The sequence below is a fragment of the Rhinatrema bivittatum genome, chromosome 9, assembly GCF_901001135.1.
Source record: "Rhinatrema bivittatum chromosome 9, aRhiBiv1.1, whole genome shotgun sequence".
NCBI classification, from domain to species: Eukaryota; Metazoa; Chordata; class Amphibia; order Gymnophiona; family Rhinatrematidae; genus Rhinatrema; species Rhinatrema bivittatum.
Window position 1 is genome coordinate 176,824,457 of NC_042623.1, and position 26,045 is coordinate 176,850,501.

Below are 26,045 nucleotides of genomic sequence, written 5' to 3' on the forward strand. Positions count from 1 at the left end.
CTTTTGTCTGGCTAGACTCTGCCTCCTCTTCACTCTCCTCCAAAACTACAGTGCCAGAAACAGGTGCTGGCGATTGCAAAGTTTCATGGTCTGATTTCTTTTTTTTTGCCATGGAACTGCCATCCCCTACAAAGACATTTGATTGCGACAGTTGCCTTTTTACCTGTACTGGTGGTGTTGCGCTGGTGTCTTTTGCGGTGCCTCCGCTGCCATTCCCACTAAGTCGCTTGCATCTCCCTTTCCCTGACATTATGGATTTAATGTCAATGAGTACTAGTGGTAACACTGCCCACTGTCCCACAATAATAATGTTCGGTCAGTTTTAAAATAACTAAATTAACAGACCCACTCAAGAAGAATGCTCAGTCTGTTTAAAATAACAAAATGAACGGACCAAGTCAAGGACAATGCGGTTAAGTCTGTTTAAAAATAGCAGATTGAACAGACTCGCTGAAGGCCAATCTTCACTCTGTTTACAATGCCCACTGCCTCACTGCCTGCCTGGCAATGCACGGAATGTGTCTGTCTGTGTGTGTGCAGTGAGTGCACAGAGAACAAGCTTCCTTTTCAGTAGATATGAGGCAGGGTACTCCCAGCCCTGGAACTGCTGCCCACCCAGCACTGAACCACTCAAGGACAATGCGGTTAAGTCTGTTTAAAAATAGCAAATGTAACAGACTCGCTGAAGGGCAATGTTCACTCTGTTTACAATGCCCACTGCCTCACTGCCTGCCTGGCAATGCACGGAATGTGTCTGTCTGTGTGTGTGCAGTGAGTGCACAGAGAACAAGCTTCCTTTTCAGTAGATATGAGGCAGGGTACTCCCAGCCCTGGAACTGCTGCCCACCCAGCACTGAACCACTCAAGGACAATGCGGTTAAGTCTGTTTAAAAATAGCAAATGTAACAGACTCGCTGAAGGGCAATGTTCACTCTGTTTACAATGCCCACTGCCTCACTGCCTGCCTGGCAATGCACGGAATGTGTCTGTCTGTGTGTGTGCAGTGAGTGCACAGAGAACAAGCTTCCTTTTCAGTAGATATGAGGCAGGGTACTCCCAGCCCTGGAACTGCTGCCCACCCAGCACTGAACCACTCAAGGACAATGCGGTTAAGTCTGTTTAAAAATAACAAATTGAACAGACTCGCTTAAGGCCAATCTTCACTCTGTTTATGCCCACTGCCTGCCTGGCAATGCACGGAATGTGTCTGTCTGTGTGTGTGCAGTGAGTGCACAGAGAACAAGCTTCCTTTTCAGTAGATATGAGGCAGGGTACTCCCAGCCCTGGAACTGCTGCCCACCCAGCACTGAACCACTCAAGGACAATGCGGTTAAGTCTGTTTAAAAATAACAAATTGAACAGACTCGCTTAAGGCCAATCTTCACTCTGTTTATGCCCACTACCTGCCTGGCAATGCACGGAATGTGTCTGTCTGTGTGTGTGCAGTGAGTGCACAGAGAACAAGCTTCCTTTTCAGTAGATATGAGGCAGGGTACTCCCAGCCCTGGAACTGCTGCCCACCCAGCACTGAACCACTCAAGGACAATGCGGTTAAGTCTGTTTAAAAATAGCAAATGTAACAGACTCGCTGAAGGGCAATGTTCACTCTGTTTACAATGCCCACTGCCTCACTGCCTGCCTGGCAATGCACGGAATGTGTCTGTCTGTGTGCACTGCAGTGCACATAGAACTAAAGTATATATGAGGCAGGGTATTCCCAGCCTTGGAACTGCTGCCCAGTGCCCACCCAGCACTGAACCACTCAAGGAGAATGCTTTTAAGTCTGTTTAAAAATAGCAAATGTAACAGACTCGCTGAAGGGCAATGTTCACTCTGTTTACAATGCCCACTGCCTCACTGCCTGCCTGGCAATGCACGGAATGTGTCTGTCTGTGTGTGTGCAGTGAGTGCACAGAGAACAAGCTTCCTTTTCAGTAGATATGAGGCAGGGTACTCCCAGCCCTGGAACTGCTGCCCACCCAGCACTGAACCACTCAAGGACAATGCTTTTAAGTCTGTTTAAAAATAGCAAATGTAACAGACTCGCTGAAGGGCAATGTTCACTCTGTTTTCAATGCCCACTGCCTCACTGCCTGCCTGGCAATGCACGGAATGTGTCTGTCTGTGTGTGTGCAGTGAGTGCACAGAGAACAAGCTTCCTTTTCAGTAGATATGAGGCAGGGTACTCCCAGCCCTGGAACTGCTGCCCACCCAGCACTGAACCACTCAAGGAGAATGCTTTTAAGTCTGTTTAAAAATAGCAAATGTAACAGACTCGCTGAAGGGCAATGTTCACTCTGTTTACAATGCCCACTGCCTCACTGCCTGCCTGGCAATGCACGGAATGTGTCTGTCTGTGTGTGTGCAGTGAGTGCACAGAGAACAAGCTTCCTTTTCAGTAGATATGAGGCAGAGTACTGCCAGTGCCAGCCCTGGCACTGCCCACCCAGCACTGAACCACTCAAGGAGAATGCTTTTAAGTCTGTTTAAAAATAGCAAATGTAACAGACTCGCTGAAGGGCAATGTTCACTCTGTTTACAATGCCCACTGCCTCACTGCCTGCCTGGCAATGCACGGAATGTGTCTGTCTGTGTGCACTGCAGTGCACATAGAACTAAAGTAGATATGAGGCAGGGTACTCCCAGCACTGGAACTGCTGCCCACCCAGCACTGAACCACTGAAGGAGAATGTGTTCACTCTGTTTACAATGCCCACTGCCTCACTGCCTGCCTGGCAATGCACGGAATGTGTCTGTGTGTGTGCAGTGAGTGCACAGAGAACAAGCTTCCTTTTCAGTAGATATGAGGCAGAGTACTGCCAGTGCCAGCCCTGGCACTGCCCACCCAGCACTGAACCACTCAAGGAGAATGCTTTTAAGTCTGTTTAAAAATAGCAAATGTAACAGACTCGCTGAAGGGCAATGTTCACTCTGTTTACAATGCCCACTGCCTCACTGCCTGCCTGGCAATGCACGGAATGTGTCTGTCTGTGTGCACTGCAGTGCACATAGAACTAAAGTATATATGAGGCAGGGTATTCCCAGCCCTGGAACTGCTGCCCAGTGCCCACCCAGCACTGAACCACTCAAGGAGAATGCTTTTAAGTCTGTTTAAAAATAGCAAATGTAACAGACTCGCTGAAGGGCAATGTTCACTCTGTTTACAATGCCCACTGCCTCACTGTCTGCCTGGCAATGCACGGAATGTGTCTGTGTGTGTGCAGTGAGTGCACAGAGAACAAGCTTCCTTTTCAGTAGATATGAGGCAGAGTACTGCCAGTGCCAGCCCTGGCACTGCCCACCCAGCACTGAACCACTCAAGGAGAATGCTTTTAAGTCTGTTTAAAAATAGCAAATGTAACAGACTTGCTGAAGGGCAATGTTCACTCTGTTTACAATGCCCACTGCCTCACTGCCTGCCTGGCAATGCACGGAATGTGTCTGTCTGTGTGCACTGCAGTGCACATAGAACTAAAGTAGATATGAGGCAGAGTACTCCCAGCCCTGGAACTGCTGCCCAGCCAGCACTGAACCACTCAAGGAGAATGCTTTTAAGTCTGTTTAAAAATAGCAAATATGAGGCAGAGTACTGCCAGCCCTGCCTGGCACTGCCCAGGATAAAATGTACAGACTCACTCAATAAGAATGTTCTTTTTTTTTTTTCCCTAACAAAGAATCTGTTCTGTGTTGTCTATCAAATCTGGTTCTGTTCTGTGTTGTCTATCAAATCGGGTTCTGCTATCTTCTCTGCCTCAGCCTGCCTAAGCCCACCCTGCACGATCCCGATCCCACCTCCCCACTGAATCGCTGAAAATGTCCGTCAGTCCTCGTGCTGCTGCTGCTTTTATAGTGCTGCTGGCTCGTCAGGAAATCCTCAGAGAAGCACGGAATGACAGCGCGATTCGCTGCATTCAGTGCTTCTCTGAAAAGGTGAACGCAGATTCGCTGCGTTCCGGTATCCATGCCGACCTGTCCCACCCTTTCCTGTGAGTCACTGAAACTCACAGGACAGGGTCAGACAGGTTGGCATGGTTACCGCAGGGGCGCCGCCATTTTCAGGTAATCCGGGGCTCCGAGCTCGAGTCGCAGGTAATGGCGGCGAGAAAGCGCGCGCATGGCGATTCGCCGTATCCGACATATCTATGTTCATTTATGTCGGAAATCTGCTCGTATACGCCCCATCTTTTTTTTAAGTAAAAAAAAAAATTTGAGTTGCGTTTTCCATATGCGGTCAATCCGAATGCACATCCCTAATAGATATATTGCCTGGACTGCCTCCAGGCAATAGATCCAAATACACTATGGGAAGGACAGCTTTCCAAGACATTTATGTGGAACAAATGCATTTTACTGTTATCAACCTTGCTAGCGAGTTAGCAATCTGTTATGCTCTCCTCCTCCAGAGGGGAGGAGCCAGCAATCTGCTGTCACTCACTGTTCTGCTGTGCTCCTGAAAGGGGAAGGAGTAGTGATATGACATGACCTGCTCCTCCAGAGGGGAAGAGTTAGCTATCTGTAATTCTATTAGCGAACTGCTGTTAGATGCTCCTTTAAGGAAAGGAAGTCGCAAGCTGTATCAATCTGCTAAGGAGTAGCAATCTGTTATGGATTAACTCTCCAAGGAAGAGGAGTTGGCAATAGGTACATAGTACTTCGCTATTGAGATAGTAAGCTATCATGCCCCCCGCTACGGAGTAGCAATCTGTATATATATATATAAGCTGCTGGCAAGTCTCAGAGAGGAGTAGCTGTCTATATAATACTTCCGTGAGCGGAGTCAGTGGTCTGTAGTGGTTGGCTTCCACAGGGTGACAATAGTGAAAGGAATGACCACTTGGAGGGAATGGTGAATCCCTGGGCCGATGACAGATGGCAGTACCCCCAGGAGGAGATCCTGAGAGGAACCACCGGCTAGGCTAGAATATGAGATAAACACAATAGTTCTTTATTAGACTGGAAGCTGGACCACCAGAGGTGACAGTAGTGAGTCGCTGTGTCCGGCAAGACTGAAGTCCTTCTGATACTAGAATATAATCTCTGGGTCGCTGAGCTGTAGAGAGAGACTAGAAATAGTGAGTAGACAGGGTATACTGGATACAAGATGGTACACTCACAATAGTAGATGTCTGCAATGGTCTCTATGCCACAGAGAGTCTTCAGTACATTCAGGAACAGGAGCCGTAGGCGACCGATGGTTGCCACAAACAGTCTGTAATAAGAACTCACAATTGCTGTATATGAAATGGCTTCTAAAGTAGAAGAGAGTCTGTAATAGATTCTAGGAACATGGGCCCTCATGGAGCGAGTACCGGTTCCTATCTGTAATCTTGCCAATGTAACTCTTGGTCTCTGTACCTGCGATAACGTCTTGGATGGAAGGGAGTCTTCAGACATTAGGAATGTAGGCCCTCGTGGAGCGAGTACCGATTCCTATGTAATAGAACTCACTGTATTCATGTCCGCGATTGCTTCAAAGAAATGAGGAGTCTTCCGAGTGTTCTGGCAATCTGAAATCAAGAAGAGAGAATGGAGCCCCCGTGGAGTGGGTATTCCTGATAAGTTTGAAAAAGCTGAGCAGTGGGGACGGGTTCCCCGGCTGACTTGGATCGTTGTTGCAAGTATCGTGGATTGCCGAAGCAAGTCCTGTTGGAGTTCCTTGCTAACTCGTTAGAGGTTAGCAAACAAAGACCTTTTAAAGTGCAAATGGATGACGTCACTACAGGGGGATGCCCCTGAGGTTCGCGCCCTTGCAAGTACAAAGTTTGCACCCTTACGTCATCGGAAACATGGCGGATCCAAAGCGTCAGGCCAGCCCGGGTGAACTGGGTCTATAGAGGCGGAGAGAAACCGCGGCTGCACTGTCCGTCAGAGCCAAAGGGAGTCGCATCCCAGGTAAAGAGGGTGGAGTGAGGGGTGAGAAGAGGCACGAACACAACATTTACTTGGGTAAATCAGCCATCAGATAATGACCGTCCCTCAATGCAGCTAAAATTACATATGGTGTCTCTTAGAGGTGTGCATAGGAATCATTTTCATTTCAGTGCATTCATTCATTGCATAGGGCACATCCATTTGTTCCATTAGCTCTCTGGGGATAGGTAAATACCTATAGTACCTGAAAGTAATCTGCTTTGAAGTGTTGAAAAGTGGAATATAAATAAAAAATAATAATTTTGTTCATTGTATCCATTCATTCATTTGCCATTATAGTTAATGAAGGAAGCAATTCAGCCTATATCAGGCTTCCAAATTGGGGTTTTCTAATCATATCTAATGAAACTTGTGGGTAGACATCATCAGAAGGGTGAAGGCATTCTAACACATCAAGACTATGTCAACATGGCACAAAAAGTGGCATGAATACCCCAAGGACCTGCAATGGATCAAATAGTACCAGCAATGGCAGGAATTCTCCAAGGCACTGTCAGAGGAGCAAAACAGCAGCAAGACTAACCAGGCATCAAACATGTGGCAGAAATCACCAACAAAAGTAACATGAACCCCAAGGCTAAACGAGAGGGGCAAAGTGGCACCACGTTTGGCATAAATAGCTCAAGGCACCATGAAGGGGGAACAAAACACTACAAGAAGCATAAAATCCCCCAAGGCAGTGCTAGAGTGGCCTGAAGACCCCAAAACATCATGCATGGTGCAAAGCTCCAAATGAACAAAAGGTACTAACCAAACTGGAACAAAGCCCTAGGCCACCTGGAGGAGGCCTAAGGTCATTTCCAAAGGTAGATTGCTATTTGGCCTTGGAGTTGGTCTTCCCTAGAAGCACCAAATGTTCTTTAGCTATTAGCGGTTTAATGTCCTGTGACGCAGGGAATTCAGAACATGATTCTTCTTCTGAACCAGATTTTACAAATATTGCTTCCATTACCTCAGAAGCAGTTATCATGGAGGAGCGCAGTCCTGGTAGTTCTGGGTGTTGCTTTTCTGCAGCCCTTGCCTTTTTATGTGGTATAATCCATCAAAGGCTAAATAATGAATGAGAGCAATAACCACTAGAACAATAAGGCAATGGAGTATGAAGAAAATGTCCAAGAGAGCATGAATCCAAAGCATAAGTATACGAGCTAGTGCAGCACTTTGAACAGTTAGTAAAAACCACGAGAAGTGCAGCCAATATTTTGTTGATCCAAAAAGGTTTTTTTATTTGTATTGATATGGCAACTCCACTGTTAATGATAATATTCCAATGCAAAGTCAGGGTCCCCTGACATGGACCCTGTGTTTCGCCAACTGGCTGCATCGGGAGGGACAACACCGTTAAACCAAATATTCTACAAAAACAAGTGTAAAAACGAATTCAAGAAATTGGATCAACGATATATATAGGAACATCCGACATTGAAATAACTTTGAGCAGAAACAAATTCAACCATAAAAATGTCAGGACATACCTTATCAGTATACAAGTAGAGAGTTACAGGGAATGCGTCAATATTACAGTGTAACCAAGATTTAAACGCTTTGATCATCTTGGCGCGAATGAGAACAGCCAATCACATGAAAGGAAAGGGTAGCCAATCAGAACATAGCAGGTAAGTCTCAATGAAAACCCGAAGTAAAGGACGAATCTCAAGTGAAGAAACTCCACTCAAAATCGCAATTCAACCCATTAGGGACAACCGTACCCAAAAGGGAGATCCATCTTTGTTCCCTCTTTATCAGAATGTCAGAGTAATTACCTCGCTGCACCAGAGGGCGAACTACATCAACAACAAAAAAATTAAGGTCAGTTACAGAGTAAGAGTATTGGGCCCAGTTTTCCACCAATGGGGCATTTTCCTGATGGGTATTGATGTTTGATCTATGTTCAATTATACGTGTTTTGATCATTCTGGATGTCTTACCCACGTATAATTTTTTACATGGACAACTAATGATATATTCCACCCCGGAGGATGTACAGTCAGAGGAACTTTGTAAAGTAAAGGTTCTCTATGTGGTCGGGTGTGTGAAACTTGAAATCGCTATAGTTAAAGGGCATACTGAGCAGTGGCCACAGGGCCTGTGGCCATTCCCAGCGGAAGAAAGCTCATTATCAGAACTATGTACTGTATGTACCAGCATATCTCTTAGATTTCTACCTCTGCAGTACGTAAACCGGGGAAGAGTTAAAAAAATTATTCAGAGATAAGGCCAACCAGTGGTTACGTATGATCTTAGAGATAGCATTACTTTTGGTAGAGAATGGAAGAATACAATTCACAGAATCATCTTCAATTCGATTTTTTGGAAAAAAAAAGTAAATCCTGATTCATATATAATGCTCGTTTATAAGCATGTCTTAGAGACTTGCGAGAGTACCCTCTCAAAGTAAATCGTGCTGTCATCTGCATAGCCTGGATAACAAATTCATCCCTCGTAGAGCATAGACGACGGAGCCTAAGGAATTGACCTGTGGGAATATTATGCTTAAGAAGACAGGGGTGACAACTGTCAAAATTTAGTAATGTATTTCTATCAGTACTTTTATGAAAAATGGTGGTATGAAAGCTTCTATTTTCAATGGAGGTCAAAATATCAAGAAAAGGAATACAAGTAGATTGTATATCAAAATTGAACTGTATATTCTTGTCACGGTTATTAAGCCAATCTAAAAAAACAAAAAACTGAATGTCAGTACTTAACCAAATTAAAAAAATGTCGTCAATGTACCTAAGCCACAAAAATAGAAATTGAGACCAGTCTGAAGGGTATATATACTTCTCTTCAAATGTTGCAACATAAAGGCAGGCTAAGCTAGGGGCCATAGTGGCCCCTATAGCCGTGCATTTTACCTTCTGATAAAATTTAGAATCAAAAGAAAAATAGTTATTTGTTAAAGCTATATGGACCAGATCTAGTAAAAAAAATCAGTTGGAACTCTAAACTGACCAGATCTCAAATTCAATGACCTTTAAAGCTTTTTCCTGTGGAATATTGGAATATAGTGATACTATATCCAAAGAGACCAAAAAACAAAAATCTGAAGGTAATGTGAGGTTGTGTAAAATTGAAATCAAGTGCGAGGAATCTCTAAAATAAGATTTAATCTGTGGAACAAAGGGTCTTAAAAAAATGTCAGTAAATTTAGACAATGGTTCCAAAAGGGATCCAATTTCCATGGTTTCAAAAGGGATCCATTCTGTGTTCACTAAAGAGGACCCTGGAGAAGGACCGTCACTAGTTAACAAGAAATTGGAGGGGAGTGGAATAGATGTAACTCCATTTACAATAGAGAATGTATGGGAAGCGCTGGGGAAACTGAAAGTGGACAAAGCCATGGGGCCTGATGAGGTTCATCCCAGGATACTGAGGGAGCTCAGAGATGTGCTGGCAAGTCCGCTGTGTGACCGGTTCAATAGATCCCTAGAAACGGGAGTGGTGCCGGGTGAATGGAGAAGAGCGGTGGTGGTCCCGCTTCACAAGAGTGGGAACAGAGAAGAGGCTGGTAACTACAGACCGGTTAGCCTCACTTCGGTGGTGGGAAAAGTAATGGAGTCACTGTGGAAAGAGAGAATAGTGAACTATCTACAGTCGGGAGAATTGCTGGACCAGAGGCAGCATGGATTCACCAGGGGAAGATCCTGTCAGTCAAATCTCATTGACTTTTTTGACTGGGTAACCAAGGAATTGGATCGAGGAAGAGCACTTGATGTCATCTACTTGGATTTCAGCAAAGCTTTAGATACGGTCCCGCATAGGAGACTGGTGAATAAAATGAGAAGCTTAGGAGTGAGTGCCGAGGTGGTGGCCTGGATTGCAAACTGGTTGACGGACAGAAGACAATGTGTGATGGTAAATGGAACTCTCTCTGAAGAGAGAGTGGTTTTAAGCAGTGTACCGCAAGGATCGGTGTTGGGGCCGGTCCTGTTCAATATCTTTGTGAGCGACATTGCGGACAGGATAGAAGGTAAGGTTTGTCTTTTTGCGGATGACACTAAGATCTGCAACAGAGTGGACACGCCGGAAGGAGTGGAGAGAATGAGACGGGATTTAAGGAAGCTGGAAGAGTGGTCGAAGATATGGCAGCTGAGATTCAATGCCAAGAAGTGCAGAGTCATGCATATGGGGAGTGGAAATCCGAATGAACTGTATTCGATAGGGGGAGAAAGGCTGATGTGCACGGAGCAGGAGAGAGACCTTGGGGTGATGGTGTCTAATGATCTGAAGTCGGGGAAACAATGTGACAAGGCGATAGCTAAAGCCAGAAGAATGCTGGGCTGCATAGAGAGAGGAATATCGAGTAAGAAAAGGGAAGTGATTATCCCCTTGTACAGGTCCTTGGTGAGGCCTCATCTGGAGTACTGTGTTCAGTTCTGGAGACTGTATCTCTGAAGAGACAGAGACAAGATGGAGGTGGTCCAGAGAAGGGCAACCAAAAAGGTGGAGGGTCTTCTTCGAATGACTTATGAGGAGAGATTGAAGAATCTAAATATGTACACCCTGGAGGAAAGGAGGAGTAGAGGTGATATGATACAGACTTTCAGATACTTGAAAGGTTTTAATGATCCAAAGACAACCACAAACCTTTTCCGTCAGAAAAAAATCAACAGAACCAGAGGTCATGATTTGAAGCTCCAGGGAGGAAGACTCAGAGCAATGTCAGGAAGTATTTCTTCACAGAGAGGGTGGAGGATGCCTGGAATGCCCTTCCAGAGGAAGTGATGAAGACCAGAACTGTGAAGGACTTCAAAGGGGCATGGGATAAACACTGTGGATCCATAAAGTCTAGAGGACGTGAATGAAGATCACTGGGTGGCTTGCGGGAATGACGGCTACTACTTGGAGATAATAACCTTATTCAATCAATATACACATGGTTAATGCGACTCCAACATTGCTCTAAGCTTCAACGGTAAGAGGAAATGTGGAAAAAAGGATTTGCATTCACAAAAAAGCGGGGAGTAGCTTGCTTGTTACAGCGGTTACTACTCCAAACCAAATAAGTCTGATACTTCACTTTCAATGCATATCTAGCATAGCTCTCTGCTGCAACGGCAGGGGAGGAAGACCGATACTTCACGCATATCCAGCATAGTTCTCTGCTTCAAAAGCAGGGGAGGAAGACCGATACTTCACGCATAGCTCTCTGCTTCAACGGCAGAGGAGGAAGACTGATACTTCACGCATATCCAGCATAGCTCTCTGCTTCAATGGCAGGGGAGGAAGACCGATACTTCACGCATATCCAGCATAGCTCTCTGCTTCAATGGCAGGGGGAATTAAAAAAAGTGGATGTTTATACAGAGAACAACCAACAAGGACTGAATTACAGTCTGGGTAAACAAATAAGCATGGGTGTAGCTTGCTTATTGCGGCGGTTACTACCCCTAACTAATTAAGCTAGATATTTCACTTAGATGCAGTTCCAACATTGCTCTCTACATTAATGGTGGGGGTGGAAGAGAAATAGAACCAAAAGGTTACTAAGAGCCAAGAGAAACAGATAAGTATGAGATGAAAAAAAAGTGCAAAGCTTGCTGCGCAGACTGGATGGGCCGTTTGGTCTTCTGCCATCATTTCTATGTTTCTATGTTTCAATCCCTGATATGATGGGGTGACCTGGAGGGTTCACTAAGGATTTTTTTTTTTTAATTTGAACTTTATTATTTTCTTCAATAGTTAACCATGAAAATACAAGAAAAATGTGGTACAAATCATCAACCTTCTCTCAAATAATTACAAACCATATTCACATTGTTTGTATCACATTTCCATAAAATGGGGGAAAACAAGAATGTAATGTATGAAATAAATTCAATACATATATAAACTTTCCCTAATTATGCCCTTTGAACTGGGCACTCTTGGGACAATATCATTTTTGAGGAGAGGGAGTTTGGTTCATTTTTTCTGGACGTCATTCTCTGATATCTGGGTTGGATTTGTATCAATCAAAAACGTTTCCAAATGAGTAGGGTCCGTGAATCCAAATTTCTTCCCTTGGTAGGTCACATAACAAAAACATGGAAACTTTAAAAAGAAGGTTGCCCCAACTGCGAGCACACGACTTTTCAAAGACAGAAAAAACTTCCTCTTAGCCTGAGTGGCGCGTGCCACATCAGGGAAAATTTGGACTTTCTGACCACAAAATAAAGCATCTTTATTTCTAAAGAACTTTCTAAATAAGATGTCTTTGTCCTGTTCTACCAATAATGAAACAAAAAGAGTTGCCCTGTTAGTAATCACATCTAGAGATTCTTCTAGGAAAGTTGATATACCTATACTGTGGGAAGTAGCTTCATCATTCCTCTGTTCTTCCATATTTTTTACAACTTTCCTTGGAAAGTAGTACATTTTTGACACCTTAGGTATTTCCTCTTCCCCCATATAATAAAACTTCTTTCAAAACATTTTTAAACATCTCAAAGGGTGATAACAAACGAGTTTGGGGAAAATTCAATATCCTAAGGTTTTTCAATCTATATATATTTTCAATATGTTCAATCTCTTTATGCGTTACTAAACTATCTTTAATAAATACATTTTCAGAATTTTGTATTAACTGCAATTTTGATGTCAAGATATCTACTTCTTTCTCACATTTAGATATTTTTTTCCCTTGTTCCTCAATTACCACAATATTTCCATTAATTACAGTTGACAATGACTTATTCATATTCATTATATTGCTATCCAATCTCGATATCATCCGCCCTAGGTCTAACAGTGTAATATTGTCAGATATTTCATTTGGACTAATATTACTCTCAAATTCAACTGGGAGCTTAATTTCTACCAAATTCTGTGTAAGAGCATAAACATTATATTCAGTTTGTGAGATTGCTGCTTGTGTTGCCAAGCTTGAATCTTCATGAACTACTCCTACCAGTTCTCCATTCGGCTGCGGTGGAGACTTCGGTCCTTCGCCATGACTTAAGGAAGCCAGAGATACAGCTTCCACGGTGCCCTCATTCGGCGTTTCCATCCGTCTTGTCACGTGATGGTCCATCGGGCCAGTGCGATGATACTGCACTGGAGACGAAGTTGCAACTTTCGCTTTTCTTTTCCTTCCCATGAGGTAATCAAAGAAACAAATATGTCCCAGACACCGGACTCCCCCGGACTAAGCCGGACCAAGCCGGACCAAGCCAGACCTCCTGCAATCGGGCCGTTTTGCCAGTATTCAAAATGGCATCGGCGCTACCTTTGCCCTCACTATGTCACAGGGGCCGACGGTCGGCCCCTGTGACATACTGAGGGCAAAGGCTAGCGCCGGCTCCATTTTGAGTACTGGCAGCCTCTAGCCTTTGCCCTCATTATGTCACCGACCATCGGCCCCTGTGACATAGTGAGGGCAAAGGTAGCTCCGGCACCATTTTGAATACTGGCAAAACGGCCCGATTGCAGGAGGTCGCTCCCGGACCCCCACTGGACTTTTGGCAAGTCTTGTGGAGGTCAGGAGGCCCACCCAAGCTGGCCAAAAGTCCCTGGGGGTCCAGCGGGGGTCCGGGAGCGATCTCCTGCACTCGTGCCGTCGGGTGCCAGGAATCAAAATGGTGCCGATAGCCTTGCCCTTAATATGTCACAGGGGCTACCGATACCATTGGTCAGCCCCTGTCACATGGTAGGAGCACAAGATGGCGCCGATGGCCATATGACAGGGGTTGGCCAATGGTACCGGTAGCCCCTGTGACATAGTAGGTCAAAGGCTATCGGGGCCATTTTGAACTGGTACCGAGGGTGTGAGAGTGCAGGGGATGGGTCCCGGACCCCCCGCTGGACCACCAGGGAGTTTTGGTAAGTCTTGGGGGGGTCAGGAGGCTGGGGGGTTGTAGTAAATTTTAATTTTAGCCGGGTAACGAATAGAATTAGACGTATAACCGTATCGGGGCGCCATACGGATGTATGCAACGTATCTGCCCCCTGACGAATACGTATCCCGAATGCAACGTATGGCGTCCCTCTGCACATCCCTACTATGGTATAGTCTCTGGGACTAGCATCCATAGAGTTGAGTTGTGCGTACAATTGCTCAATAAGAGTATCAACATTGCCTTCACATGGATACTGTGCTTATTTTGTTGCGATCCCCCCTGCTGCTGCGCTGCAGGAGGTCTCTTACCTTCCTCCAGAGGCCGCTCTGAAGCCTGGGCCTCGCCTGCGCATCATCCAGGACTTGTTCCAGGGCCTGAGAGGCCTAGCTGTGCCGGTGGCTTGCAGCCTCAGTGTTTGGACTTCCTGTTGGGCGACGCCCTTCCCTAGGGGCTGGCCCGCAGCTCTCTACCCTAGTTATAGGACCAGCAGTGGGCGGTCCTGGCAAGCTCCTCCCAGGGAGTTGCCTTTTACCTCCAGTATTTAAGGACCTTCTGTTCACTGTGTCTTGGCCTTGGATCTGAGCATTACAGTCGCCTGTAACCTAGCCGATCCAGGTCCTCCATGTTTGATGGCGCCTTGTCCTGTCTCTGCTTGATGTTCCTGATGTCCAGTGTCTCTGCCTTGATGCCTGTCTCTGACCCTGCCTAGATGTTTGTTCCTGTGCCTGCCAGCCGTAAGGGCTTCGGATGTGAGTTTCCCAGCATCGGAGTCCTGTTCGCCTGGGTCTTCCCCGCGCCCTCCTTCTCAGCGTGGTCCGCGACCAGCCTCTCAGGGCTGTGTAGGGCGCGTCTGGGACAGGGTGGTCCGCGACTCAGTCCCACGGGTGGGCTGAGTAGGGCGCCCTGATGGACAGTGCAATGTTCCTGTCCAGCCTTGTCTACAGTGTCTGCTTCAGCCCGTACCCTGATGTCTTCCTCTGCCAGCCGAGGGGGCTTCGGATGTGAGTATCCCAGCATCGGAGTTCCTACTCGCCTGGATCCTTCTAGTGTCTCGCTTCAGCCCTTGTCCTGATGTCTCCGTCTGCTTCAGCCTGCTTCTGCCCTGTCTGATGTTGTCTGTTTAAGGACTCTGTCTGCCCTCGCCTCTGTCCGGCCTGCTGCCCATTGCCGTTCCCTGCGGCAGGTCCGAAAGGGCCGGGAACAGTCGGAGGACCGTTCATTAGTCAACTTCCCCGTGTTGGCTACCATGGGCATGCAGGTCCGGCTGAGGGCCGGACTTCCTGCTTCTGTTCCTGCCTGCCTGGCTCACCATGCCTGCTCAGCTCACCTCCCACGGTGTGGCCTTGGGCTCCTCCTGGGGTCCTGCCGTGGCCCAAGGGCTCACCACCCGCCCGAGACGACCGTGCCCGCGTGCGCTCGTAACAGAATCCGAAGGCCATGAGCTCGGTGGGCTGTGCTCGTGATGGACTTGTCTAGTTCCAGGATTTTTTCTTTTGTCTGCTTTCGTCTCACGACCTGCTGGAGGCGCCAGCTTCTGCTTTTGCTTACGACCTGCTGGAGGCGCCAGCTGTTTGGGTTCCCACGACCTGCAGGAGGCGCCTGCGCCCAAACCATCGTTTCCTTGTTCCCAGGATGGAGTTCCACGACCTGCAGGAGGCGCCTGCGCTCCTCCTGATGTTGCTGTAGTTTCTGCCCGCCCTCCCCCCCTCTTGTTCTTGCTCTTGCTTCTGCTTGCTTTTGCCTGTTTCTGCTTGCTTCTGCCGTGGGTGCTCGTTTCTGCTGTGTGCCTGGGTGTGCTCGTTTCTGCTGTGTGCCTGGGGGTGCTCGTTTCTGCTGTGTGCCTGGGGGTGCTCGTTTGTGCTGTGTGCTGCGTGGGTGCTGTTTGTGCTGCGTGGGTGCTGTTTGTGCTGTGTGCTGTGTGGGTGCTGTTTGTGCTGTTGGCCCTGTGTTGCTCGTTTGTGCTGTTGGCCCTGTGTTGCTCGTTTGTGCTGTTGGCCCTGTGTTGCTCGTTTGTGCTGTTTTTTCCCTGTGTTGCTTGTTGTTTGTTTTCCCTGTGTTGCTCGTTTGTGCTGTTTTCCCGCTTGTTGTTTCCTGCTTGTGGGTTCCCGTCCTCCTCGTTCCCGCGTTGTTTCCCCTGCTTCCTGTCTCTCGCCCTTCGCTCTTTCTCCCTTCGCTCTCTCGCTTTCCGCTCTTTCCCTCTCTGCTCCTTCGCTCTCCGCTCCCTTGCTCTCTGCTCCTTCGCTCTCCGCGCCCTTCGCTCTTTCTCCCTTCGCTCTCTCGCTTTCCGCTCTTTCCCTCTCTGCTCCTTCGCTCTCCGCTCCCTTGCTCTCTGCTCCTTCGCTCTCCGCTCCCTTGCTCTCTGCTCCTTCGCTCTCCGCTCCCTTGCTCTCTGCTCCTTCGCTCTCCGCTCCCTTGCTTGCTGCTCCCTCGCTCTCCGTTCCCTTGCTCCCTCTTTTGTTTTTGTGTGTGTCGGTCGCGCGGTCTCCGTTCGCTCGGTCGCTGCTCGCGCGGTCTCCGTTCGCTCGGTCGCTGCTCGCGCGGTCTCCGTTCGCTCGGTCGCTGCTCGCGCGGTCGCTGCTCCCGCGGTCCCGTGTTCCCTCAGTCTCTTGTTCCCTCGGTCTCGTGTTCACGTCGTCTCTTGTTTCCTTGGGTTTGGTTGGTCTCTCGTCGTGTTGGTTGCTTGCTTGTGGTGTGTGGTTGTTGTTTGCTTGCTTGTGGTGTGTGTGGTTGTTGTTTGCTTGCTTGGCTTTTGTTTTTGGTCCCTCTGTGAGGGGGGGGATTCTTTGAGGGGGGGGTACTGTTGCGATCCCCCCTGCTGCTGCGCTGCAGGAGGTTTCTTACCTTCCTCCAGAGGCCGCTCTGAAGCCTGGGCCTCGCCTGCGCATCATCCAGGACTTGTTCCAGGGCCTGAGAGGCCTAGCTGTGCCGGTGGCTTGCAGCCTCAGTGTTTGGACTTCCTGTTGGGCGACGCCCTTCCCTAGGGGCTGGCCCGCAGCTCTCTACCCTAGTTATAGGACCAGCGGTGGGCGGTCCTGGCAAGCTCCTCCCAGGGAGTTGCCTTCTACCTCCAGTATTTAAGGACCTTCTGTTCACTGTGTCTTGGCCTTGGATCTGAGCATTACAGTCGCCTGTAACCTAGCTGATCCAGGTCCTCCATGTTTGATGGCGCCTTGTCCTGTCTCTGCTTGATGTTCCTGATGTCCAGTGTCTCTGCCTTGATGCCTGTCTCTGACCCTGCCTGGATGTTTGTTCCTGTGCCTGCCAGCCGTAAGGGCTTCGGATGTGAGTTTCCCAGCATCGGAGTCCTGTTCGCCTGGGTCTTCCCCGCGGCCTCCTTCTCAGCGTGGTCCGCGACCAGCCTCTCAGGGCTGTGTAGGGCGCGTCTGGGACAGGGTGGTCCGTGACTCAGTCCCACGGGTGGGCTGAGTAGGGTGCCCTGATGGACAGTGCAATGTTCCCGTCCAGCCTTGTCTACAGTGTCTGCTTCAGCCCGTACCCTGATGTCTTCCTCTGCCAGCCGAGGGGGCTTCGGATGTGAGTATCCCAGCATCGGAGTTCCTACTCGCCTGGATCCTTCTAGTGTCTCTCTTCAGCCCTTGTCCTGATGTCTCCGTCTGCTTCAGCCTGCTTCTGCCCTGTCTGATGTTGTCTGTTTAAGGACTCTGTCTGCCCTCGCCTCTGTCCGGCCTGCTGCCCATTGCTGTTCCCTGCGGCAGGTCCGAAAGGGCCGGGAACAGTCGGAGGACTGTTCATTAGTCAACTTCCCCGTGTTGGCTACCATGGGCATGCAGGTCCGGCTGAGGGCCGGACTTCCTGCTTCTGTTCCTGCCTGCCTGGCTCACCATGCCTGCTCAGCTCACCTCCCACGGTGTGGCCTCGGGCTCCTCCTGGGGTCCTGCCGTGGCCCAAGGGCTCACCACCCGCCCGAGACGACCGCGCCCGCGCGCGCTCGTAACATATTTCATAGATACTAGAGATGTGCATCGGGTGCCCGATCGTTTCCGCTTTCAGGTTCGTGTGGACGCGGGAAAATCTCGTATTCCCGCGGATCGGCATTTCTTTTTTCGTGAAAAATAATTTTTCAGCTTAGTGCGCGCTAACGGGAGTTAGCGCACACTAACAAAAATAACAAAAAGTAACAAAAACTAATTTTTTTTGTTATCGTGCACTAACTAGAGTTAGCGCGCATTAACTCCCATTAGCATGAGCTAAGCTGAAAAACGATTTTTACGAAAATTTGGGGAAAATGCAATCGTTTTATCGGTTTCACAATCCATGATGATTTTTTACGAAAATTCGGGGGAAATGCAATCATTTTATCGGTTTCACGATCCATGACAGTTTAGGAAATATCGTACGAATTTCCTAATTGTCAAAAAGCGATTGCACATCTCTAATAGATACTGCTTCAATGGTTCACATGTAAAATTTGCTTTGACTAATCTGATATTAATATTAATGTTAATACAGGTAGACAAGAAATTGCTGAAATGGCAGAACCTGTCAGCAGCTGTTAATCTGGTTTCTCCGCCATGCACATCTACCACAAATGAACTACTGTTATGGTTTTGAGTTGTTTGAGTGGATTCTTGGGTACTGTGGAGATGACCACGCTCACGGGGAGGAGCCCCATGAGGAATCACAGTACTAGGCTAGACTTGGGACGCACAAACACAGAGATTCGTCTTTTATTATACAGCTGAGGTATACCACCAGAGGTGGCAGTAGTGAGGTGATCCAGAGGTAGCAGTCCAGGGACCCTTGGCAGAGGGGACCCGTCTCACAAAGATAGTATAGGGATATCCAGAAGCAGGTTCTCAGCGCAGCAGAGCTGTAGATGAGACAGACTGAGAAAGTTAGATTACTCACTAACAGGTTGATACAGTAAAGTGCGTCCATGATTACCCTGCTTCTAACCCGCTTTCTACTCACAATTTTGCCACGTTAGCCCAACCCGCGATTCACTATCCCTTTTAACCCATCCTTACCGCTTCTTTAAATCAACGGGTACCCCTTTCCGCCCGCGGCATGTTTATGAGATGTAAACGATCGGATTAGCTATTCCCCCCATTCAGTAACGCGAGCCCCGACTATCGCCTTTTTAACCTGCAGTTTAGCCGCGCGTTTAACCTGCTAATTTACCGCCTACCCCTACCCCTGCGTTAGAGGCAGGGGTAAGGGTAGGCAGCAAGCTTTCCCCCAAAAGAAACCTAAAAACCTAAAACCCCCTCCTCCCGAAGCAACTCGACCTGTAAAATATGTGAATTAGTGTAACCAACTTACATTTTGTTTCTTTTTCAGCCCTTTCAGCTTTCTCTGCCGCCCTCCGGAGGGGGCAGCCGGCGGCGAAAGCGGCTTCCAGTGGCCCCCGCCGGCGAAGACAGACGAACGCATGCCCGTAGTGCATGGGCGCTCAAGCCACCGAAAGCACATGGACGGGCGTGCGTGACATCATGCACACGCGTTCATGTGCTTTCATTGGCTAGAGCGCCCGTCAATTTGGGCGCTCTAGCCAGTGAAGCGCATGGCGTCATGGCATACGCTTCGCTGGCCATGACGTCACGGCGTATGTCTCGCACGCCCGTCCATGTGCTTTCAGTGGCTTGAGCGCCCGTGCACTACGGGCGTGCGTTCGTCCGTCTTCGCCGGCGGGGGCCACTGGAAGCCGCTTTCGCCGCCGGCTGCCCCCTCCAGAGGGCGGCAGAGAAAGCTGAAAGGGCTGAAAAAGAAACAAAAAGTAAGTTGGTTACACTTATTCAAATATTTTACATGTCGAGTCGCTTCGGGAGGAGGGGGTTTTAGGTTTTTAGGTTTTCTTTGGTTAAAGTTGGGATCCACTTCCTGGTGCCTGTCATTTCAAATGTCAGTTGAAATGACATTTAAAATGACAGGTACCAGCGCACCCAGGATACTGTATAGGCGCTGAATAAAGCGCCTATACAGTAAAATGGATTGGGCTTCATGGGCGCGCGTTGGACGCGTGTTGGACGCGGCTTGAATTTGCATGCGGTTTTAATACATTATCGAGCGGTAGGTGAGCCGGACTGTGCGTGCGGCAAACGCGGGTGCGCCCGGCACTAACGCAGCTCTTCCTACCGCTCCTTACTGTATCGGCCTGTAAGTTGGTAGCTGTATAGGTGGAGATCCCAGCAGGCAGAAGTAGTTGAACACAGGCACCAAGCCAAGGAGAGCAGGCCCTCGAGGAGCAAGTACCTGATCCCAGAAAGGCACTTGAAAGAAAGTAAAGGGCCCCCGAGGAGCGGGTACCCAGGTTAGAGAAATACCCCAAAGGGCAGAGAGAGCTTCCAGTGGCAGTAAGGAAGCAGCAGAGTAGCTCAGACTGGAGGCTTTCCATCCATTCACGATCCTTGCTAACTGAATGAGCTAGCAAACAAGGGCAGGCTAAATACCTGGATGGCGTGACGTCACTCAAAGGGGACGCCCCCGAGGTTCCCGCCATGATGTGGATAAATACGTGGGTGGCGTGCGCGCGTGCACCCTAGGAGGACCTTAGGAGAAACATGGCGTGAGGCTTTGCCATAGCCATTCCGGGGATGCTGGAGAGAGCGGCATGCAGACACGGTGGTAGCCATCTTCCCAAGGCTAGCGGGGAGAGCAGAGGGAAAGGTGAGGCACAAAGGTCAAAGCCGTCTGAGACCGACAAACGCAACTATTAGTTGTAGAAAACTGATGCATAACCTTGTCTTTAAAGCTCACAAATAAACAGAAACACAGGAAGCAGCTGTTTGGGGAAGTGCTAAGTCTGTGGTGAGAGCAGAGCAGGGGCTCCTGCCATGATCAACTGTTTCCAGGGATATTGTCAAAAGCCAGATGAAATTAAGCAATAGGCTGGATGCAGCTTGTCGGCTAGAGGTCCCTTACGCCTGCCATAATCAATGAGAAATTCAAAATGATGTGTCTGAAAAGAAGTTTAAAAATGTGAGTATTATTATTTAAAATAGGTTTGGGATTTTGTAATCTAGATGCCTGATATTCTGAGCTCATAGCCACAAGAGTTATTATGTATATGGAATGAAGAATGACTGCTGCTTCTTGAAATAATGAAAAAGCTGGTCTGTCCCTGCACAGGGGACTCTATTTGTGAAGGTGCTTAGGTGGTCAGTAGTGAGCAATCTATTATCGCTGACTGCTTATGTGGAAAATGTATGATCACAGACTTTAATCCAAAATGAATATTTCGTGGAAGCAGCAAAACGTAAGTGCCAAACTTAACACAATGTTTACCTTAGAACAGGCACTCTCACCATAGATATTTGGTGGCTGCATGGATGTTCTCTTAATACACTGTGTTACTTTAGCCAACAGCTTCATCTATGTGGCCCCATGTGAATAACACTAATTTAGAATGAATCATTTGATTGATCCCTTCTTGGAAATATTTTCTAAAGCTTCCTATCAGTTAAAGATTAACTATTTCCATGCTGGTTTTTTTTTTCTTTAAGTAACTCCTCCTTAAGAACATAAGAAATATGCCATACTGGGTCAGACCAAGGGTCCATCAAGCCCAGCATCCTGTTTCCAACAGTGGCCAATCCAGGCCATAATAACCTGGCAAGTACCCAAAAACTAAGTCTATTCCATGTTACCATTGCTAATGGCAGTGGCTATTCTCTAAGTGAACTTAATAGCAGGTAATGGACTTCTCCTCCAAGAACTTATCCAATCCTTTTTTAAACACAGCTATACTAACTGCACTAACCACATTCTCTGGCAACAAATTCCAGAGTTTAATTGTGCGTTGAGTAAAAAAGAACTTTCTCCGATTAGTTTTAAATGTGCCCCATGCTAACTTCATGGAGTGCCCCCTAGTCTTTCTACTATCCGAAAGAGTAAATAACCAATTCACATAAATAACCTTGTGTGTTTCTGTTTACATTTGAGGTTAACATAAATAACGACATGAAATGTAGTAGGATACAGATTACAGAACAGTCTTCAGCCATTACTGTCAATCCACAAATAAATCTCCACCACCCATCACTGCACATTAAATAACTTAATGCTTTGTGATACAGCCTTATCTTTCTGGTTCATTTAAAAAGTAAAAACCTGATCACTGGGCATCCATCTGTGTACCAGTGTGCACTGTCGAGACAAATGAGCTGAAAAGCCGTTAACACTTTGAGAACCTTTCCCTTCAGGCCATCAGCTGCATAAAGGGGTGAACTGGCGTAAGTGAAGTGGGCAGTTGCATTCCAAACTTGGCTCTATTTAAAGCATCTGCACCCTGACAGTAACAATAGCACAAGCAGACATTGAGCCTTTGAAAATAATTCAGCACAAACACACACAGGAATGGCAGAGTCTGGTAAGCTTGAAGCCTATTTACTTTTCAAGTACCTGCCCTGTTTGCAAAGACCCTCAATATGATTTTTCTTATTGTACATTGAATTACTCCTTTCATAGAGGCCATATATATATAATATATAAGTTTTACTGTGTAGTACCTGTGTGCAGTATATTGCTTTCTCCATAAGAAACGATGACTTTATTTTGAAAGCACTTCAGTCTGGTCTTCAGTGGTTTACTGGGATTTCTAGCTTGCTACCTGTCAGTTTTGGTACTTATATATGGTAGAGAAAAAAATAATAATCATTGAAAAGAGATGCTTCAAATTCTAATGGACATAGAATTGGTTTAAGATTTTAACGTTATCAATGCTTTTATCTTTTTTCTGGTACTGTATTGCGTAAGTTAATAATGTGGTCTAGCAGAGTAGCACAGTGGACAGAGGGCTGAAGACCAGGAGACCTTGGTTTGATTTCTGCTGTTTCCACTCTCTGAGTTAACCACTGAACTCCCTTCTACCCAAATGAAGATTGGTTTTTGCCATTAGGAATTTGGCAGAGTTCTTGGTAGGGGTAAAAAGACAGCCATTGTAATTAGGGGAGGTGATGTGAATACATTCTCCTGATGTTGCCGTCCAGGGCCACATGACATTCTCATCTCACCAGCTTTGCAGATTTTGTAAGGCAGAAAATGTGCCTGTACAATTTTATTTTCTCCAAAGTAGTGTGCTCAGTCCTGGTACAGCCCAGCTCCCTCTGAGTACTGGTTTATAACCCTGATCAAAGCCTGAAACTTGCTCATTTTCTGCCCCAATTGGAGCCTTTCAAAAAGCATCACTTTCAGTAGTCTTGGACTTTTTTACTTTCGATGTAGTGTCTACATGTGCAAAAGTGAAGTGTTTGAATGATATTTTCCAAAGGTCTTCACACTTTATTTGCTAGATGAAACCATAAAACACAGAAATACAGATGGGGCGCAGTTGCCACCCGCACAACCTTTAGATTTTTAAATGCATGTCCATAAGTTAAGGCTTCTGAAGAGGAGGTGTAATTTATGCGAGTGAATCTCTGACCAATTACTCACAAAATTTGAAAGCAAATTTATGAAAATTCTTAATGCATGCGCAGACTTTTCTGCTAAACGGGGTGTTTGAAAATTGCCCTCTTTATGTTTGGTGATCTACAAACACCAATTTACCAGGACATGTCGGGGGGGGGGAGGGGAGAGGAGCACAAGACGATCCCGATAGGGTGGTTAATTTGAGATCCACAGCTACGTGCATGCATTCTGGAAAGTGAGGCTGTATTAGTTCTGCTTGGAACTTGTTGCATTTCTGAATCATCACACTGTGTGTTTGATTTTTACATCATTCAACAAGGTGAATGATGGAAGTACGTGGATCTTGATCCAAGCTCCTGAATCTGTAATCCCTTATATCTTTTAGCATGTGGGGTTGGGTAATGTGGTGTTATTACAAATATCAGTGAGTAAATGCATTTGCTCAGAACAATAAAATAAGCTTGCCTGCTGAACATACAAGACCATGCAGACAATATGAGATTATAGTGCTTAGGGGAGTAATTTTCAAACTCCCCCCCCAGGAGTTTCTCTTTGAAAATTCAGGAGACCATGGGGAGTGTGGATACTTGTAAACCTGCATACTTTGAAGGTTCAAAGTATGCAGGCTAAAGTACTTGTGGAAATTTCAAAACAAAATCCTTGCACATGGTTTCTGGTGCTAGTCCTAAATTCACCCCCAGCTGTGCCCCTTTATGATGTGAGTGAAAATCTGTGCATTGTCATTTGGCGTGCATACTTTTACCTACATTCATAGGGTGCAATTTTCAATCCCTGTTTAACTGCATTAAAACATTTGGTAATGTTCCTTACATATAAACTCACTCATCAATCTGGCCTACAATTCTGTGTTACATTTTCTGTACAACATTGATATTTTGGGTTAGTAAAGTTTCACAATAATGCCTATCTGTCAAAAGAGAGCTAATGAAGAAATATATTTCAGGTGGAAGTGGAATGAGAAAAACTTGATACCTCATGGAGAGCTTCTGTAACTGGTGGGTTAACGATGGTGAAACTGATGCAGCATCTAAAAATAAGCCTCCCATGTTTCATAGGTTTATTGGGTTGTCTCCAAGACAGTCCAATACATTTTACATACCTAAAATGCCTGTACGTGCGCTGGAATAGATGATTGCATAATAAATTCTAGCACTTCTCAGTAGTAGCAATATTAAAAACAGAATAGAGCAGGAGTTAGACATTTTCAATTACAGCTCAATGGCATGCCCTAAAAGACATTCTGCACATTTTTCCTGAGCAAAATTCTCTGAAAAGGGATTGGATTGGAGGCTGTTAGCATGCACCTAGTGAAGGCTTTCCTTGAATATTTCATTTTGATTCTGTTCAGAGGAAGACTAGGATTTCTTATGCACTATGAAACACAGAAGGGGTAGTAAATAAGCTGGTCTGCATTAGCATGCCATTGTTGCTCTATTGAACGTTTGGTTGCAGGGTGGTTTGCCTTTATTTTATGTGAGCCGGTCAGCAGTCACAGGTGGGAATTCCACAGCTGTCTGTCGCATTCCCCATGATCACAAATCATTTCAGCGGTAAAAGTTTTCCCTAACTTTTTAATGTACTTTGCGCTGAATCCCAACTTAGACGAATGACACTAAATAGACCCAAGGAGGTAAAGAAAAACTCTGAATGAGATACAAATCAATCTGTGGGCTCAGAAAGAGGATATAGGGTGAGAGAAACGCATGGGCTTTAGCACAGCAGAAAGCGTCTTCCTTCTCGATATTCTACCTTGCAATGAATTTGAATTTCTGCAATCATATTTCCATATGTTAGGAAATTAATATCAACACCATATTTTTCTTATTATCATTGTCATGATTTCTGGGGCTGTCTGTCTCACCGTATTTTGCTCATAATTGACCTCACGTGCCATTCTGACCCGATTGCATGAAATATATTTTTCATCTCTATAGGAGAAGTGGAGTACACCCGTTACATTGTCCCTGCGCTTCTATTAGCCGGTTGGATTGTCGGTTGTGGAGTGATGGTTTACATTGTCTTCTCTTGATACCGGTAAGTTTGCAGGGCACTCTACAGTATATCCTGGATCATGTGATTTTAAACAATGCAGTTACTCTTTTTTTTTTTTGTTATATAGGCAAGAAGGTTTTCAAATATCGCAAGAAGAACTTGGAAGCTGATCATGTCTCGTTCATGTAAAATGTGCCCTGTACATGCTATATTTCTATATATATTTTGTACCAATGTAAGCGTTGTCATTTATGTACTGTAATATATTGCTGAGCGAGGAAACAGAGTTTATATAGTTCCTAGAGATGAAAGAAAATCTGAAACAATAAAATAAATGTTGAAAAGGGAAGATCATTTACTAATTGAATAGATAATCTTTTCTTGAAAAAAAATTTCATATTCTTTTGCAAAGCAAGAAAACAAGCAACCCTTAAAAAATCCTATTTATAAAAGTAAGGAATAGGAATACTCTTCAGCATGTACTTTATCTATAGATAATGGGTCAAATGTGTCATCTTGTTTTGAGACCACATCTTCTAAGATTTAAAGCAACTTTCAAAACATGTAACAAAGAGACAATGATTAGTCCATACCTTAAGTGCTTTCTAGCTCCATGGGGATTACTGTCCATACAGTGTTGATTTCACCAATAATACTGTACAAGATAGCATAAAATCATGAATGGGGTGGAATGGGTAAATATAAAATGACTATTTACCCTTTCAAACAACACTAGGACTAGTCCATGAAACTAGGAACCGGCAAATTTAAAATAAATCGAAGGAAGTATTTTTTTCACTCAGTGCTCAATCAAGCTATGGAACCTGTTGCCGGAGGATGTGGTCAAGGCAACTAACATAGTGGGGTTCAAAAGAGGATTGGACAAGTTCCTGAAGGAAAGTTCCATTAGCC

The 26,045-nt window shown here is 46.2% G+C and overlaps 1 protein-coding gene across 1 annotated transcript in view; it reads left to right on the top strand.

Moving 5' to 3' along the window:
- STRIT1 (small transmembrane regulator of ion transport 1) overlaps positions 1-25,491 on the top strand; it is a 40,902-nt gene extending 15,411 nt beyond the window's left edge. Inside the window, exons 2-3 of the mRNA XM_029617187.1 lie at positions 25,076-25,175; positions 25,261-25,491. Coding sequence (XP_029473047.1) covers positions 25,076-25,170 — 95 coding nt within the window. The 3' untranslated portion in view covers positions 25,171-25,175; positions 25,261-25,491. The remainder of the gene's footprint in view (positions 1-25,075; positions 25,176-25,260) is intronic.
- The last annotated feature ends 554 nt before the right edge of the window (positions 25,492-26,045 follow it).